This window comes from Apaloderma vittatum, unplaced genomic scaffold, assembly GCF_000703405.1.
Source record: "Apaloderma vittatum isolate BGI_N311 unplaced genomic scaffold, ASM70340v1 scaffold36897, whole genome shotgun sequence".
In the NCBI taxonomy this organism is placed as follows: domain Eukaryota; kingdom Metazoa; phylum Chordata; class Aves; order Trogoniformes; family Trogonidae; genus Apaloderma; species Apaloderma vittatum.
The window spans coordinates 339-18,472 of NW_009727347.1; the positions used below are offsets into that span (position 1 = coordinate 339).

An 18,134-nucleotide genomic window follows, 5' to 3' on the forward strand; every position below is an offset into this window, starting at 1 on the left:
CATTTTATTTTACATCCAATCCCCACACAGTTTAATTTTGACCTAAATTAAATGGTGACCTGAACAGTTTTTTCCCCTGTGTATACAACTGAAGAATGTGATCACGTTCAATAATACACAATTATTCCTGTGCATAGAAAAGTGATTATTTCTAAGAATTCATAAATAGGATAAATTGCAGATAAATTACTACTAACTCACACAGCTTATTCACAAGATTGTTCTGCTTCTAATTCTTGAAGCAACTTAAAAGGAGAACAGGCATTTTCTAGATTAGAAATAGAAGCACATCACGCTATACCCAACACAAGTTAATAATGTATTTTTCAAAAACAGGACAAAAATGGCACTTTTGACAATGTGGTGTGGCAAAGAACAAAACCACCAGAACAAAGGATACTGACATGCAACCAGAAAGCAGGAGTTCCAATTGCCTATTTGGGAAAACCAGGAACTGCACATTTCAAGTGCACCCTGGGGAGGAGGCAAAAGTGGGGCAGTATTACATATATACACTCTACTCAGTAGTGGCATAATAGACATTCACCTAACCGTGTCATATTTCAAGTAGCTTGAAAATCAATTATCTACTTGCGTGGCAGTGTTCCAGCTTTAAACACATTTTTCTTGGAACAGAGTAGAACTCTGCAGTTCATTTATGGAGATAAACCTTGGTGGTGCACTTTGAGGAAGAGTTCTACAGAAAACTTCTGTAGACCAGAAACCTTTAATATCAGTAAGGATTATGAGAAGAAAGGGGCACAAAATCAAAACATACACAGGCATGTGCTGGGTATATACCCTGCCAAATCTCTTGTTGAAACTATAAAAAAATATTTGTGTTTTCCCTCCTTGCAGACCTTCAATTTAGAAACAAGGGCACTAATTTCTGGCCTTAATGGGAAAAATGCAAAAGCCAGTAACAGATCTGTTAAAGAGAGATGAACTAGAAATATTGGGCAACAAACAAGCTACTGTCCAGTGCCGTCTTGACCAAAAAAACCCAAACAAACCCCACTCTTATTCTTTATCATGTTTTCCACATTTTAAAGACATTTTTGAAAATGGATGAAAATGGTGCCTTAAGGTAGCCAGCATCTTAAGAAAATTAGATTGCTTACATGACACTCCTCTCAGTACAGCAATTACTGATCAATGTTTTCTCATGTACATAACTGCTAAGTGACAGAAGATTCAGCTTCTTGTATATTATCACAATTCACCTAAGCCACATCTACCAGGAAAAAAACCCCAAACACTAGGATAAGAAACAGAATCACAGAATTATTGAAGGTGGAAAGACCTCTGAGATCATCAAGTCCAGCCTATGACCCAACACCACCACATCAGCTAGACCATGGCACTAAGTGCCACATCCAGCCTCTCCTTCCAGGGACGGTGGTTCCACTCCTTCCCTGGGCAGTGCATCCCAGTGCCTGATCATCCTCTCCATAAGGAAATGTTTCCTGAGATGCAACCTAAACCTTCCCTGACACAGTTTCAGGCCGTGCCCTCTCGTCCTGTCACTGGCTGCCAAGGAGAAGAGCCCGACCCCCACGTGACTACACCCTCCCTTCAGGCAGTTATAGAGAGTGATAAGGTCCCCCTGAGTCTCCTCTTCCATAGGCTAAACACCCCCAGCTCCCTCAGCCTCTCCTCATAGGACTTTCCCTCTAGTCCCTTCCCCAGCCTCGCTGCTCTCCTCTGAAGAACAAACACCAAGAAGTCACTAAGTCACAACGGTCAAGTCCCTGAAGTTACAAGGAAACTGTTTACCAACTGGCCTGCACATGCTACCTCAGGTAGAGACAATTAGGTTACAGCACATATTATTTACATATAACTTCCCCCTCCGTCCCTTGAGAAACAGGGATTTTTCTGCTGCATTACCAAAATGTGGCATGGATAATTCAGCTATGTTATCAGCTTTAAAAAAAGAAAAGAGCTCAAGGTGTAACAAGATCTTTTTAATTATGTTTAACAAAAATCCTACTTGACTGTTTTGGCTTAAGTAGTAAGTAGGTGACTCAAAAAAATCAATGTATTTTTAGATGACAAAGCATATAATATATTTCAGTTTCAACATTAAGAGATTAATCAAAATTGGTGATATTCCTGAACTGAGGTTAACAAATGGTTTCTCTGCGATGTGCTAGTTTTTATTCACTCGGTACTCTGCTTTCACTCACACAGATTGCAAATTGCCTGTAGGTTCTGTGTTTTCATTAAATTGTTAACACTAGTACAGTCAAAGATTAGAATTTGTGTAATAATGTACTTCAGCTCCACAGAAAATGCTAATAGCTCTGATGGCTATTTTATCTATTAAGAATGATTTTATCACTTTGCAACCATTTCAGACTTCATAATTTAAGTGTATGTTTAGAAATGTGACACAGCTAGTAGAGTAAGCACCTCTAACATCAAGAAGTAGAAAAAAATTATAAATATATGAAAAATGTGGCAGTATATGTGGACAATTACCCTAGTTAATGGCAAACAATTTTGTTCTCAATAACACATTTTTGCTTTTATTTTTAAAACGCATTCCAAAGCACAACATACATGAATATTTCCTCCTCGCTTTCACAAGTATATTACAAATATGCACGGCATAGCACATGTCTAGATAGCAATAGAGATATTAAGAAAATAGACACTATCTAAATCCTATTATAAGGAAGAAGGCACCACTGATTTGAGGTTGCGTCCAGATATCCCCTCAGTCCATCCTACTTTCATTTCCAGCTTTCAAGCCAACATTTTTTTATTGATAAACCTATTCAGACCACTCCTATTCTGGTTTTCTCACCACAAACAACACACATTCATAGTAGTACTTCATCATGGAGAGTTCATTCACAGTGTAAGTTGACATTACAGATTCTTTCTCCACCTGGAAAAAAAAAAGCAGCAGTTTTCAAAACACTTTCTCTACAAGAAGTACAGAAGTTTCTCTTAGTAAGAAATTCCCATATACCTACTAAATTTCAAGATCTATACACTTCTTAAAAAAGGAGGAAAGCAAGTGATTTGCAACAAACATTTAATTCTCTATTTTATTAGTATATGCCATTATGATGATGTAAATTTAAAGTAAGGTTTATTCAGAGCAGTTTGTCTGGTTTATACCAATAGTATTCACTGAAAACTGGAGCATCTTCTTACCTCCATATGGAATCCATATTGCAGTATAACATTTTTTATATCCTCATAGCTTAATTCTATAGAAAGTTCATTTCCCAAGTTTTCAAAGTGATAAAGGAGAGGACCTAGAGTATACAGATAAAACAGAAAAGGCTATCAAAAAGACAAAAAATGTTTTAAAAATGAAAAACTCATACTGAAACTGCAAAAACTACCTCTATTCAGACTCACATATTCAAATGCAGGCAAAATATCGTATTTCTATCACTCAAAAATTTTTATGACTTTCAGAATTGATGCAAAATGAAAACAAATTAATTCAGCTGCTTATCCAACAATGAAGTCTCATTTCCTACCAGACTGTGTTTTCTGCATCTTATAGTTTCTTCACCATAGCATCACTGCTGTCTCTATAGAACAGAAGGCAGGAGTCTACTCAGCAGCTCTGCTTACATTCTGTGACTGGCCAGAACTGGTGCCCACTCACTGATCAGTTTCCACCATTTAACTCCTGAGTTTTGTCTGCCATTATTTCACCATGAAAGTCTTAGATTAAGTCTCTTTTATTTTTAAGCAAGGCATATATAAATCTCATTCCCAAAGCTTCGGCTTAGATGCACAGTACAAATTACTCAATAGATTAAGAAAAAAAAATGCAAGGGTATAATTACACACAGAACAAGTTCTATTTTCTCAGGAAAATAGCAAAAAAGTATACAGGATGCTACATTTGTCAAATAACAAGCATTTGACACATTAATGCAAAAATCTGCCACTGGTAAAATTTAGGTCTTCATTAAAAAAATAATTAAAATTACATGGTGTTGACTTGATTATAACTAGCAAACATCTGGATATATCTCAGATAATTTCCAAGCCCTAGATGCCTCTAGCTTAGATGCACAGATTTTTGGCACAAATGCATTCATCCTCATCTTTTCAAGTACTACTACGTTTAATATGTGATTGAATGCAAGTCAGGGCTAGCAGGTAGAGACGTTGGTCACACTTGCCTACATTTATCCATATTCCTCCAGGCTTTAGTATTTTCCATATGGTATCAATGTAATCAATAACATTATGTGCTGTGTCTATGAAAAAGCAAGTAGCTATGCAGTCCCACGTATCTGCATAAAAAAAGCAAAATATACAGAGATTAGTTTCAGTGTTTCTACTCGTGTAAAAGTTCATTTAATTCCAGTAATTCTTCATACACTCAGCATTACCTTCAACAGTTGAAGGCTCTTAATTTTGTTTCCAAGTAAATAAAATATTTTGATTTATGTTAACAACAGTTAAGTTTGGGTTTATGTGACCTATATATATGTGTGTGTATACACGCACTCTAAAAATATTCTACATATTAACTTTATAAAATTGTTCACATGCATTATATAGAATAAGGTGGTGTATTATATACGGTAAAATGTAAAAATTATAACAATTTTATATAAATGAAGGCTCAAGTGTGCTATACCTCACCTGTCCTATAAGCTTCATTACCACAACTGTTAAAAATACAACTGCAAAAATATCCAGTGATTTTAAGCTGTAAAACACTTCATTCAGTATCTGAATCATTTTTCTAGCTGTTTTTACTACTTAATTACCAAGTAGGATCTTTCAAAATCTATGTTTTCAAGTATGATTTTTTTCTCTAAAACGTATTCTTGAAATTGCAGAAGTTCTGCTAATAAAAAGAGAGTCTCAATCAGATGTTCTAATGTGAGACAGAACCTAATCTGTAAGACAGAAAATTAAGCAACTGTACATCAGGCTCCTCCAAGAAAGGTGGAAACAGAAAATATTATGTCTGAGGTGATAATCCACTACTAGGGAAAAAAATAGTCACTTCTACATAGGCATACATCAGACTATATATAAAAGAACTGTCTAAGTGCCATCCTTGATCAAATGCTAAATATGTAACTGGTAGAGTAGGCACTAAATAAGACAGTCCTCTGCAACTTAATTCAACACTAGGTTAGTCATAAAATGGTACTTCATAGGTGCAATGAGGACAGTGCAACTAACCTGACATCACAAGAAAAAAAATACAGTCTCAATCCTTGATAATCACCCCCATAATATGCCTCTGCAATATTTACTATTGACAGTGAATAACTATGTTTTTTTATTTATGATTTACTATTACTGACACACTTCTAGTTGATTTTCTGCTGTAAAAGCAAAACAAATTCTCATTTTTTTTTTTTACACTAAATAAGTGACTAGTTACATTTTTCCCTTTCTGATACCACTTTTCTAAATCAAGTAAAACTTCCCATAATACTACTATGCTGTCTTACTATGAAAGAGACTACTGCAACAAACATCTGTTAGGCAATGAGGTGTCCATTTTTTTTTTTTTAACTAAAAAGAAACAAAACACTGATTTGGAACAAAAATATCTTTGTAGTTCCCTTCTATTTGTACTCATGAACTGTCTCATATACTCATATAAATACTCTGAAGATACAGGTACACTGATAGCTTAGAAGTTTACATTTACTCACTGCACTCAGAATAAATTTCTTGAAAATCCCCTGCTGTCATAGAGAAGTTTGAACCAGAAGGAAGACTGTGAGGATCAACATCAGGGAAATAAATTGGACGTATCTGATCAGCAGATCTTCTGTTATTGCTAAACTGATGAATCCAAGGATAAAGCTTACATGAGTTAACTTCAGAGCATCTGCAAAATACAGAAATCAGCACAATTCAGTTTCATCTGATTGCTTATCTATTATCTAGAAATGTAGGATTCACAGACTTTCACCAACATCCATTGTCATGTTGATAAAGTTCTTGTAAAAGCTACATGTTTTCTAAAGGACTTTTATCAAGTTCATACTTTAGACTGCCCATCAATTTATGAACTGATCAAAACTCCAATTTTATTCTTACACAAATTATCACCATAAAATAACTAACATTTTAATCTAAAAGATTTCCCACTTTTACCATGTTCTCCAACTAGTGAAATTTATGATTTAGTATGTTCAGTAAAGCTAAGCCTTTCTGAATCATACTTTTTCTATTAAAAAACAACCAAAAAAAGTAATATTAGTTCAACTAATTTTGTTGGAAACATTCATTCCCAACTCATCCATAAACATAAGGGTTTTGAAGCACAGCAAAAGATAGCATTTTTCAGATGGTAACTGGAAGCATGCTTTTAGATTTCAAAAATTAAATAATTCTATTTTGTAAAGTAGAGCCACTCGTGGTCATTTTAAGTTAGTAACATCTGGAGTGTTGCAATTATGCTAAGTAAACATGTCTTTGTAAAAATAAATTTGTGAGTTGACATGACTAACCAAGTCAACTCTTACTTTAAAAAAGTGATAAAATATAGCATGGAAGCATTAAAAAAAACCCCACGGCTTCTCCCAAAGTCCTGTAAAATCAGTCTGTAATTAAAAAATAAAGCCATTTCCTTTCAGAGACAACAGAGGACACACCTGTCCCACCAAATACATATCATCTAACAACTAACTGCAAGCCATCTGCCAGGTTACAGAAAGTACACTCTTTTGGCTGGTGGATAGAAAACATCTGTGGTAAAGCCTCTGAAGCAACATTTTTTTTACTTTCTCTATGTTATGTATATTTCATTTTATCAGGAAAAAAAACCAAACAAAAAAATCCCAAAAAGTAACCTGTATTTGAGAATACTGCACTCACAGAATCACAGAATGTTAGGGGCTGGAAGAGACCTTAAAAGATCATGGAGTCCAGCCCCACTGCCAGAGCAGGATCACCTACAGCAGGTCACACAGGAATGCGTCCAGGCGGGTTTTGAATGTCTCCAGAGAAGGAGACTCCACAACTTCTCTGGGCAGCCTGTGCCAGTGCTCTGTCACCCTCACAGTGAAAAAGTGTTTCCTAATGTTTTTGTGGAACCTCCTGTGCTCTGGCTTGTATCTGTTGCCCCTTGTCCTATCATTGGGCATCACTGAGGAGAGTCTAGCTCCATCCTCCTGACACACACCCTTTATATATTTATAAACATTTATGAGGTCACCCCTCAGTCTCCTCTTCCCCAAGCTAGAGACCCAGCTCCTTCAGACTTTTCTCATAAGGGAGATGTTCCACTCCCTTCATCATCAGCTATCTCGGTATATAATCGATAAATGTCAGAGCTACGCAGGCAGCCAAAGGAAAATAAAGCAGGGGAAAACCTCTGATAATATGGACATAGTTTTTTTCAAGAACAGCATTTGTATTTTGGTTAAAGAGAAAAGAACAAAACCAACAAACCAACCAAAAAACACGAAAGAAACTCATCAGCAAAAATCCCCCACATTGGCCAAATGTTGTATATTAATAACTCCAAAAGGAAATCTCCATTTAATATAAAAGACCAATCCCCCTCCATATTCAAGCTTGAAAAGCTCCCTTTCCAGCTTCATTAATTTATACTTCAAAACTAAGTACTGTAGTCCTCTGCAATTCCACCTGTCCAACAGAAGACAAATGATGTAAGATGTGTTCAATAAATATAACATCTTTAAGTGCAGTGCACTTCACTATCTTCTGTAAGGGCAAGGCATTTACTCTTCAGTATTCAGTCAAAACCACTGTTTTGGAAAAGATGAGCAGGGCAAATCTTACTTTTGACCACTGATATGAAGATAAAATGCTTAACTGTTTTCATCCTAAGGCTTTCATGGACACAGAACAAATACGAAGTGTCCATTCTTTCCAGAAAGTAAAGACAGCCAATTATTAGCATTAATTCTTCTAGTATTAATTAATGCTTTTTAAAACTAACCTTACTCTGACTGGTGTACTAAGTGATGTTATATTTCTTCAACTGAATGTTCTCAAATATTCCTTAGTGGTACTACTGCTAGTGAAGGACGGTTGGATCCAGGCTACTGACCTTGTGCTCAAATCTCCAGCTGCAAAACCAGCAAGTAAGCAAACAGCTGCTCCTGTCTCGTCCACAGACACAACTCGTCGGGTGTCAGAGGGAAGTAACATGTCCCGAGCTCTAGACTGCCTGAAAACTTAGTTATGCTTTCCTGAGGCAGAAAAACTAATTATGCTTTTCCAAAACATTTAATAAATAAAATACTTCTCTACATCACCAATGATCACCTCTGTCATCTGTAACTATATCCAGAATACTAGAAAAAAATCCAAGCAATAAGAACCTTACCCATACAAGAAAAAGCACGATTTCCCATATAAGGACTGTAGAGAGTTAGAGCCATTGTAGCTTAACTACTCCAGGGTCACTTTGTTTTCAAGTTAGAGCTTCCTCTAGACCACAGTTATGCCTTGACACATTCTAACATGCTACGCAACTTTATGCAGAGTAGCAAAGTTCACAATTTAAAAGAAGACCCCTCTTTGTGCACAGAAGTCTTAAGTCACTGTACCACATCTGGTAGCCCACTGTGTAGCTGGCTTGACACTCAAGACAGTACTTGGTCTTCCTAAAAATAAACCAAGGTCAGAGAAAGAAGGTATATCCAAACTGTAAGCACATTTGCAAAATCCTCAGGCTTTTATCAACTCAAAACAAAAATTAGTTAAGACTATAGTTAAAAACTAATTTGCAAAATGCTTTGTTCTTACCACTCTTCCTTAACTGCTATCTTCAGTTCATACTGATTATAGCTGTTTTATCCTGTTCCAGGAAGCCAACCATAGCTATTTCATAAGGCTAACTGGAAAGAGCCACTTAAGACTAAAATGGAAGGTCCAAAGTCCCCCAAAACTCTGTAATAGACAACCCAAGCCTACAGATAGATCCAGCAGAAAGAAATGCTTGGACTTCAACTGAGTTGACTGAAATTCAGTCAAATTAGCAGTATTCTGTTACATGCTGATAAGGAAACTTGTAACTGATAACTCGCCCAGCAAAGATTAAGATCATATCATCTGAGCAATGGTCAATATTTCTGTATAAAATCTAATTCTGTTAGCAACTCTAAACCATGTATACCTCCTTGCTAACAGGAAACACCACATGAGCATTACATGCCAAGAATGATTACCATCGCAAACTAAGCATGGATCTTTAGGGGAATTCAATATATAGTCCAAAGGATCATTATGTCAGGAAGACAAAAACCACGTTATTAGAGGTAGTCAGAGATGAAGTTAACTTTCAGATATGAACCTTTTTGACAGCTGATCAATGCTTCCAAAGATGGGAAATGCATACTTCTATGCTACTTTGAATAATTTCAGCAGTTCCAAAAAGCTTACAAGCTACCAGGGCCATATAGCTAAGGATGAGAAGAATGTGACCTCCTCTCAGTAGCTGCAAGATGTTAGATCAGCTCAACTGTAATAGGCACTTTCACCACCAGATCAGTCATTTAAAAAACACAAGAAAAAGAGCAAATAAACATCTAGCAAATACGTATTTGCATCACTAGTTTTAAGCAGACATGCAGCAGCCATAATAAACAGTAACTCCACCTTGGTTTTGGACAGTAAACTATAGCAGATTTAAGATCACTGGTGCACCCTGTGAACAGTAAGTCTACAAACAAGGCTCCACAGTATCATGATAATATACAATACAAGCCAATAGTTTAGGTGATTTCAGGTGCTTAGGTGTATTGTTTCTGATTGAACTGGAAAATTCTGCCTCTCCAAACCAACACCCTCAAAAAACAAAACACCACCCCAGATCTCCCATCCCGCCCACGTATCTTCCCATCCTCTTTCTTAAAAACAGTTGCATTTGCTGCCTCCTTTCCTAACAAGCTCATCATGAAACCAGTAATTTCCAATGCAAGTGGGAGCATATCAAATACAGAAATGTCACTAAGTTAAGCCAATAAAAGTGAGATTTATTACATTCAAATTTAATACCTCAGCATAATTGTAGAACTATTAACTATGTTATTTTAGCCACTTAAGAAGTGGTTCAGTGTCCTTCAGTGCTTGTTTTTCATGTCAAAACAGTGTCTAAAATATTAGTATGGAATGTAGCATGTTTTTAACAGGTTTCCTCTCTGTTACTAATTACCACCACTAATTACCATGCATATATTAACTAGTCCACATTTGACAGCAGTGAGATAGGTCTGCATTTTTCACAAGCAGATGTGAAATCATAGTACCCATTCAGATTATGCAGAAAATCTGTGGTACAATCCAGAAATTTTAGATCTCCTAACTTAAAAGCCATGCTTTCCACTATAACTTTGATGACGCAGACATAATGGTTCCCTCTCCCATTTATCCCACTTTTTTTTTCTTTTCATTAAAACATTCGAAAAAGTGGTTGTGTCTTGTTTCAGCACTTAAAAATCTGTTCCTATTTATTCAAGCTTTTCTCATTCATAATTTTGCCTCCCTAGGATTCAATCAGCAAGTAAAACATAAGCTGTGTACCTGTTGAGAACAAAGTTAGAAGAAAAGAGCATAAAGAGGCTCCATTCATTTCCTTGGCAAGCATAACCGAGCATAGCTATTTCCCACGCCAATCTACCTAGCCCAGCACCAGGTACCAGGATATTAACTTTGGAGAAATCCCTGCAACAGAACAAAAATAATAGTTAAGTCTTTATCTGATACCTCTTAACAAAATTTGCAGAGGTCCAGTCAAACATTTTTCCCCCATATGCGTAGATATTATAATGTATTTCCTGTATGACTACTCTTTAAATGCAAATCAAGCCAGTTCTCATCAGACTAGTTAACTGTACAGTCAAAATAATTCACAGGTATGACTCAAAAGAAAATACACAACCCTCATTCAGCATACAGAGCATAACTACAAACTTCTTCTGAAAACCTGTAGTTATAAAGCAAATAAATTTAAGTCAATTGAAGAAAGAACATTATGACATAACACCATTTATTTTTCTGTTAGGCTCACTGATAATTAGTAAAAATTCTAGAAATCTTCTTAGTTACATTGCATGAAAAATAAACAAATATGGTGATATCAGAAACATAAAACTAAAACTTACATAAGCGATGAGCGATTCAGCCTGTAAAAATCTTCAAGTAGTTACCTTCTCAGTAATTGTTTAACAAACACTGTTAACGAATTTCACTAAAGCACACTGATGTAAGATTTAGTAAATTGAAGTCTACTGCAGCTTTCTAACCCTTTGCTTCCCGTAACTAGGCATCAAATTGAGGATGACCAGAAGATATCAAGTAGTGTGTGTTTACTGATATACCTAGAACAACCTCTCCCATCTTCCAAGTTCAGCAACTAATAAAAGAACCAAGAATTTCAACATTTTCTCCTCCTTCAGGGAGAAAAGGCAACATATACACATTCTAAACATTTTTATCATAATACAATCAAACCGTCACTCATAAAACAAAAGCCACGCCCACACCGAACTGAAAAGATACTTAATGTAAAAAGAAATTTTTCAATTTCCAGTTTTATGAACAAGACTTCATCATTTCATATCCCAAACCACCAGGTGTGAACATAAAGGCTACCCTCCTTTTTACATTTTACCTTCAAAGACAAAATATATGTGTATCAACTAAATGCAGATCCAAACATTCAACGAAAGAAAGCAAAATGCAAAGTCTTTGACTACATTAAAAAAAACCTCTCATGATGCCAAAAAGGGTTAAAAAGAGTTATCATGATGTATAAGCACGAAGATGAGTGAAGGAATTAAGTAAACTCTGAAAAAGTAGTAAAATGCTGAAGGCTATTACTCAAAACCAAGAGAAATCATTACTCTTTTCTAAAGGGCACACAAACTAACAAAGCAGTTTTAACAGTGCCTTTTGGTTTGTGGCTTAATGATCTGATTAGTGAGGTCTCCCAAATGAAAAGCAAAGTTCTTCTCATTCCTGATTTTCATTTCCATTCCATTATACTTTCAGATTCTTTGTTTTCTGATTAACAAGAAGCAAGAAATCAAGTCTTTACTGTTACTTAAGAGCACTCCTGTGAAGTAACAGGTCTTACTATCTTGCTTCTACAAGGAAAGCCATAAGAAAGCTAGCCAGGAAGTTCTGAAAAAATAAAATATTAATTCAGAGAAAAACTACTTGGTCAAGATGAGATTTTTGAAAACAGGTAATCAGAAGGAGAATGAAGAAAATCCCATTTTCATGCAGCTATTTCTATTCATAGTTGTACGCTGTCATTCTAAACGTCTATCTAACCTGATGTATTTCTTCATTTCCTTGTAATTTATTTATGAAATATTTACAGTAGCTCTACACAGGATTTTGCACTCCCATGGGGACACTTCTAAAATCAGTTGGTTGAAAACCATTATGCCACTTCAAAGTTTATCATACATTGATTAGAAAAGACACTTTTCTTAAAACAACCTAGTAACTAATAGCTATGTGGACATAATCACATTTCAAAATCTGCAGCTTTATTCATCCCAAAACCAAGGTACATCCTAAAATAAAATAAATTAATTGCACAAAAGCTGCTTTAAAGGCTATAGTCATAATTTAAAAGACTAGAAAAACTTGCTTTCCTTTGGTCGATACACCATTGCAGCAATAGCAAAAAAAATTAGGTAAAAAAAAAAAAACAAAATGAGAACTGTGATAACTGATAATAATCCAAGGTTATCCACACTGAAATTATGAAACAGTTTGAAGTAGTCAGCAGCAGCAGAATTTCTATGACACAGACACAACATTGCTTAGGAACACAAATAGGTATCTGTCCTGATTTGAGCTAAAAAGAACCAATTCTGTTTAGCGATTTTACTTTTCAGCTCAGTCTCCTCCGAGAGGCTGCACTTTCTGAAGTTAACAGTGTCTGCTACTAGAGGTGACAATGCCTGATGTTTACAGTTACTACCAGGGACTGGAATGCAGAAGGGTTCTTGCTTGTATTTGCTCCTATGGTGGCCAAGGCTGGATCTTGTTTGCCATGCTGGGGGTGCCAGAAGTGAAAGGGGCCAGAAGAAAGTAGAAGATGGTGGACAAAGCAGGTGACTCCAGTAACACTGAAGATAGATAGCTTTTAAATCCAACTTTTAAAGCAAAGTTTAGATCAAATACAATTTTTTGATGAGATTAAAAACCCTGCAAGGACAGGTGTATTTTATATTAAAAAAATTTAAAAAAATTTGTATAATGCAGAAATTTTATGATGACTATAAATGTGACAGAGAACATGCAAGAAGAATAGGACTAATAAACTATGTTCTTCAATAAAAAATGAAACTAGGCACTTGTGAATTCTTTTGTGCTGTCCCGACAGTATCTTGGAAAATGCAATCAATTGCTAGACAGCATGATAAATTGAAATCTAAAGATATAGGTCAAGTTAATAAATAAAAGAAAACTTTGAGAGATTACCTATTTTTGGCCACGGAATGATAATTAACGAAACAGTTAACCAGTTCTTTCTTTACTTTTTGGACAAGAAGCTGATGATCTTTACATCCTTTGACATTAAGTAGGAAAGTAAAAGAAAATCAAGACAATAGAAGAAAAGGAGTTAGAAAAGAAAATATTGGTATGCTTATTTAGATTTTTAACTTAATGCTTTTCCCCAAAAAAATGCTTTAACAAACACATTCCATTAAAAAAAAATATATGTTGCACTATTTTCTCCTAGAGAAAGCAGTGATCATGGTTCATTCAGACTCAGGAAATCCAAATAACTTAAATGGCTTCATCAAAAATTAGACAGTATTATAGAGACCCTGTGAGCTGAAATACAACTGAATTCCAACATGAATAATGCAAGAAAGCTGTAAGTTCTTCAGGAAGACCTTATCTCATGGAATTTTGCTTAAAACTGCTGTTGATCCTACTAACAGATTCTGTGTTAAGGTGCTAAACAGAAAGAAGGAATTATTTCTGAAAAGGCTTCAGCCTTTTAGACAGTCTTGTCAGAAGACTGGACTCAAACACAACAGTAGCACCTACAAGACTGTTATAATTTACTGCTGCTTTCAACCATTACTTACATCTCTTCTGCTTCCCAAAGAGCAAGCACAGAGCAAGCAAGTCCAACAGAGCACTTACTTCTTTTTCTATTCTATGCATACCAGCTGAACTAGTGCAGGCCAGTCTTGCAAAGAAGAGCAACAAAACAAAATGTTTGCACAGAGCAAAACATACTTGACTAGTTTCAAAAATTTAATTTTTGATTCCACTGCATGACAAATAAAATGTTAACAATGTTAACTAGAAACTAAATGTAGAAACTGAAGCTATTAATAAAGTAAAAGGTGACTTATACTGACAGTTTAAAATATTAACTTCTTAATCTTTTTCAATACAAAATAAATCTAGGCAAAGCTGCCAAGAGTACACTTTTTCTCTAGCACTTTCATCATCTCAGGAGACTTCAGCAGTCTGTGCTACAAAAAGGGAACTCTAAAGAAATGCAAAGCTGCACTCTGAGGTTGCACCTACTTGTTTTCTTGCACTAGCATTCACAGCAAGTCCACTCTGGAGGAAATGGGCTTTGTACTCACTAAACACAACAGCCAGAGTAAAAGCCAGTTCAGGCCCTGTCCACTCCTTCAAACTGAAACAACTGATCCCCTCCAAAACTCTAAAAGAGGAACCAAACTGACCAACCAGCCTGCCCTGCCAGGGGAGTTACTTCTCCTACAGACAACTGCCAATTAAGCCTGGTAACACACAAAGAGAACCCGGCCTTTCTGAATGACTCTGCTTCTTGCCTTAAAGAGGTAAGCACTCCTAAGCAGAAGAGCCTCCAGTAACTAGGAAAAAGAGCAAGCTGAGGACAGTAAGTAACAATATATGAACAGAGAAAAGGTTTTACATAAATGCTACGACAGCTTCATAATGATGATGACTATTAAGCTTTTAAAGAGATATGTATGCAGTAAACATTTTACAAATAATTTTCATTTGACAAGCTCAAACTTGCAGTAGAGATATTATATCTATACATTGGTGCTTTGAGATTTCTGTAGAGATAAAACAACCCAAAAACCTAGTATTTCAAAAACCAGCAACAGAAACACTGTCACACTAATTGTGTTTGACAACAACGACCACCAGAATTCTTGGTAAAGAACCACAAAGCTGTCATCCTCAGATCCACTCAATCTGTTACGTGTCCCCTCCTAATACCAACTGGAAGTTCAGAAATAGAGTTCATTGATGATAAACGTAAGTCAAGACTTTCCAACTTCAGTCACATATCTTTAAAATCCTGACATGTTACCTCTCCTACAACCAAAATGTCTCAAAAGGTAGCATAGAAAGAAAAAGGTGAAGTGCTACCTTGAAGATTACAATGATTACTTTCAAAACTAACTACAACTCTTCCTATAGATCTGTACATCAGAGGTCCATCAGGTAACCTGCAGTACTGAATTCATTTCTATCTTACGTAGAGCACTTTTAGCACTAAAATATTGCAGGAAGTTCACCTTCAGGTACAGAATTTTTCGTGATACAACCACATTGCAATAAGTTAGCCCAAGGCAAAAGATAAATCAACCACCTCCACTCCAGGTTCTGCCAACACTAACAGTTTTTAATAATGAAAATTAAAAGATGGCTAGTAGAAGGTATTTTTCATTTGGTACAAGTGTACTATTAGCAATTACTGAGAAAGAATAAAACTCAGAGTAACCAGATATATCAAACACTCAGATACATCAAATCTCTGACATGTTACATTTATGAGTACGAAGTTCAAAAATTTTCCCATACAAGAGTGTTAAGTTTAAACTGAAATGTACTTTATGTACTTTATGTACTGGGTTGACTAAAACCATTAAACACAGAATTCTTATAGCGGTAGTACCTTCTGAGATTCTACCAATATATTTCTACTTAGCTACCTGAAAAAAACCCACACTATGACTATTTTGGTGGTGTTAACAAGCCAACAGTTATAAGCTACCCACACACACGCCGCAAAGGTTTTTTAAGACTTGCCTTGTCATACTGACTGAAACCAAAGCCAGAATTAAGTATTTGCAGGGTAAACTCATAGTGCTGTAAAACTTCACTAGAGGTTAAGTCTTCTTCCTTCTTCCACCACGAAGGCCAATACTCCTAATTGCTGCTGTCACAAGGGTCCTTCCTTTTACCTGCAGCACACGCATTCTGAGAATCTGCTGACCCTCAAACTTTACATCACTAAGCACAACTGAATTAAATTCACAACCTCCTGAAGTCTCTTACTTGAGAAGTTAACAGATATCCCATTACATCAAGGTGCAGAAAGGAAAAAAAAAAAAATATTTCTGGTTTACTTCGTTTCCTTTGTTTACAGTTACTTCTCCAATACCTTGTACTAGAGACAAAAGCTTCCTTGATTAAAAATAAATTCCAATGCATTCACAGTAATTTCTGTATTTTGAAATCCTAGCTTTTCATTACTCCATAACAACTCATGCAACAGTGTACGTCCACATAGAAATAAGACTTAGAACACTATTACCATCTTTCCTTTGGAAAGTTCTTAACAATTTCACTAATGATTGGCTGGTAGCAGGAATCTCTCTCAGGCTTTCCCTCCTCACTCCAGTCTCTCACAAATTGTTTCAAAGTTGATTTTAATTTATCCATGTCAAATGTTGAAGCTGGTGTGATCTTCCCTCTTCCCTGATTAAAGCAGAAGGAGAAAAAAAGAAGTTAGAGGAAAACATACCAAGTATCTTTAGTTTTGGGGGAAAAACAAAAAAGTGAATTGTAAAAAGAAAAAAGCGATGCTGTTAAGAGCTGCTGGTAGTTTCAGCTGACAAAGCACTCGCCTTCCCGTCCTTGGACCAGGGCTTAAATCCAACCCAAAACCCTAAACTGAGCTTGCTGGTCTCAGTTTGGCACCCAAGAGACCAAGTTCCATAAAAAAACCTCACTACACAGTACAGCATAGCAGAGCACAACTGGTAGTCCTTATCCAGGAAAGTATCAGGTCTTAGCTAGTGCAGTGGGTGAACTGCCTACCCTGAGAAGAGAATCCCTTTAGGTACTCATGAGACAACACTGAGAAGCTTCCATTAAAACTGCCCATTACTGTATCTTGCCTGTCAATAAAGGACTTCAGTTTCCATCTCTACTGGTCTTTCAAGCCTGAGCATAACTTTTTTTTGATAGACGCCACACTGAAAAAAAACCAATTAAGTAGTGAATAAGATTTTACATATGAGATCATTAAAAATACTTAGCCTATCTAAAATTGTAACTGATTTGGAACACCATACTGTATAATAACCTACAGTAAGAGAGGCAGTACTGTTTATGCTCTATACAGTTAACTGAAAAAAACTTTAAAATGTAACCAGGGTAAAGCTAGAAGTCCCAAGTCAAAAAAAACCAAAACATACGGTTTTTTACAATAAATGATTACTGTCATTTGCTAGATTTATGATTTCAGAAGTGTAAATACAAGGACTAACAACAAATTATTTTATTCCATATCAGCTCTACAAGATGTGAAAGACCAGAGTGAGAAAATGTTAAGTGAACAGAAAGCATGAAAGGAGGAAATAAAGAATGCAACAGGAAATAAAGCTGGAGGCTTAAAAGTGTGAAAACAAATGTAGAAAATCCCAAAGCATACAAAATTTAGTTCTGTAGTATGAAAAATCCTTTTAAACATACATCTTCACCATATTCTTTATTTTCAAACATATGAACGCAGTCATTCACAATGGTGTTTAGTATCCCTTGATTATGATCAATGCACTTCCGAATCTTGTCAAGGTGAGGAAGGAATTGAGGAAGGAGACTCTGTTGGTTAGCTGGAAGAGATTTAAACTGCCTCTCTGTTCTGTTCACTCGTTCATGCATATTCACTCTAAAAAGCAAAAAGTTTAATGTCTTTAGATATTTAGAAGCAACACACACTAATTATAAATATTTCACTCTAGGTTACTCCAATTACCATTATTAACTTCTTTAAACATAGAAAGCAATCAGAATTCACAATTCCTTACCAGAGAACAATTTTTCTATAAGTCTAAACGTTTGTTTTAAGCTCTAGTTCTACACTGCCACTCTTTTAACATGTAGCAGTTTAAGAGGACCGTTGTTTTCTTCTTGCAGTTTCATCGCCAGCC

General features: G+C 35.8%; 1 protein-coding gene across 1 annotated transcript; it reads right to left on the reverse strand.

The window, feature by feature from the left end:
• Positions 1 to 2,541: 2,541 nt before the first annotated feature.
• LOC104268438 (chromosome unknown open reading frame, human C9orf41) lies at positions 2,542 to 17,886 on the reverse strand. Its single transcript, XM_009873639.1, has 7 exons — positions 17,677 to 17,886; positions 16,514 to 16,677; positions 10,513 to 10,653; positions 5,664 to 5,842; positions 4,161 to 4,274; positions 3,169 to 3,272; positions 2,542 to 2,896 (listed from the first exon to the last, which is right to left on the reverse strand). The coding sequence occupies exons 1-7, from the start codon at positions 17,863 to 17,865 to the stop codon at positions 2,795 to 2,797; spliced, it is 993 nt and encodes a 330-aa protein (XP_009871941.1). The 5' UTR covers positions 17,866 to 17,886; the 3' UTR covers positions 2,542 to 2,794.
• Between the last annotated feature and the right edge of the window lie 248 nt (positions 17,887 to 18,134).

Excerpts from the sequence above, each read along its gene's own strand:
- LOC104268438 (XM_009873639.1), bottom strand. The coding sequence starts at position 17,865 with ATGCATGAACGAGTGAACAGAACAGAGAGGCAGTTTAAATCTCTTCCA. Across the intron at positions 5,843-10,512 it reads TCTAACTTTGTTCTCAACAG|ATGCTCTGAAGTTAACTCAT; the intron begins GTACACAGCTTA and ends TGTATTTTGCAG. Across the intron at positions 3,273-4,160 it reads AGGAATATGGATAAATGTAG|GTCCTCTCCTTTATCACTTT; the intron begins GCAAGTGTGACC and ends TGTATACTCTAG.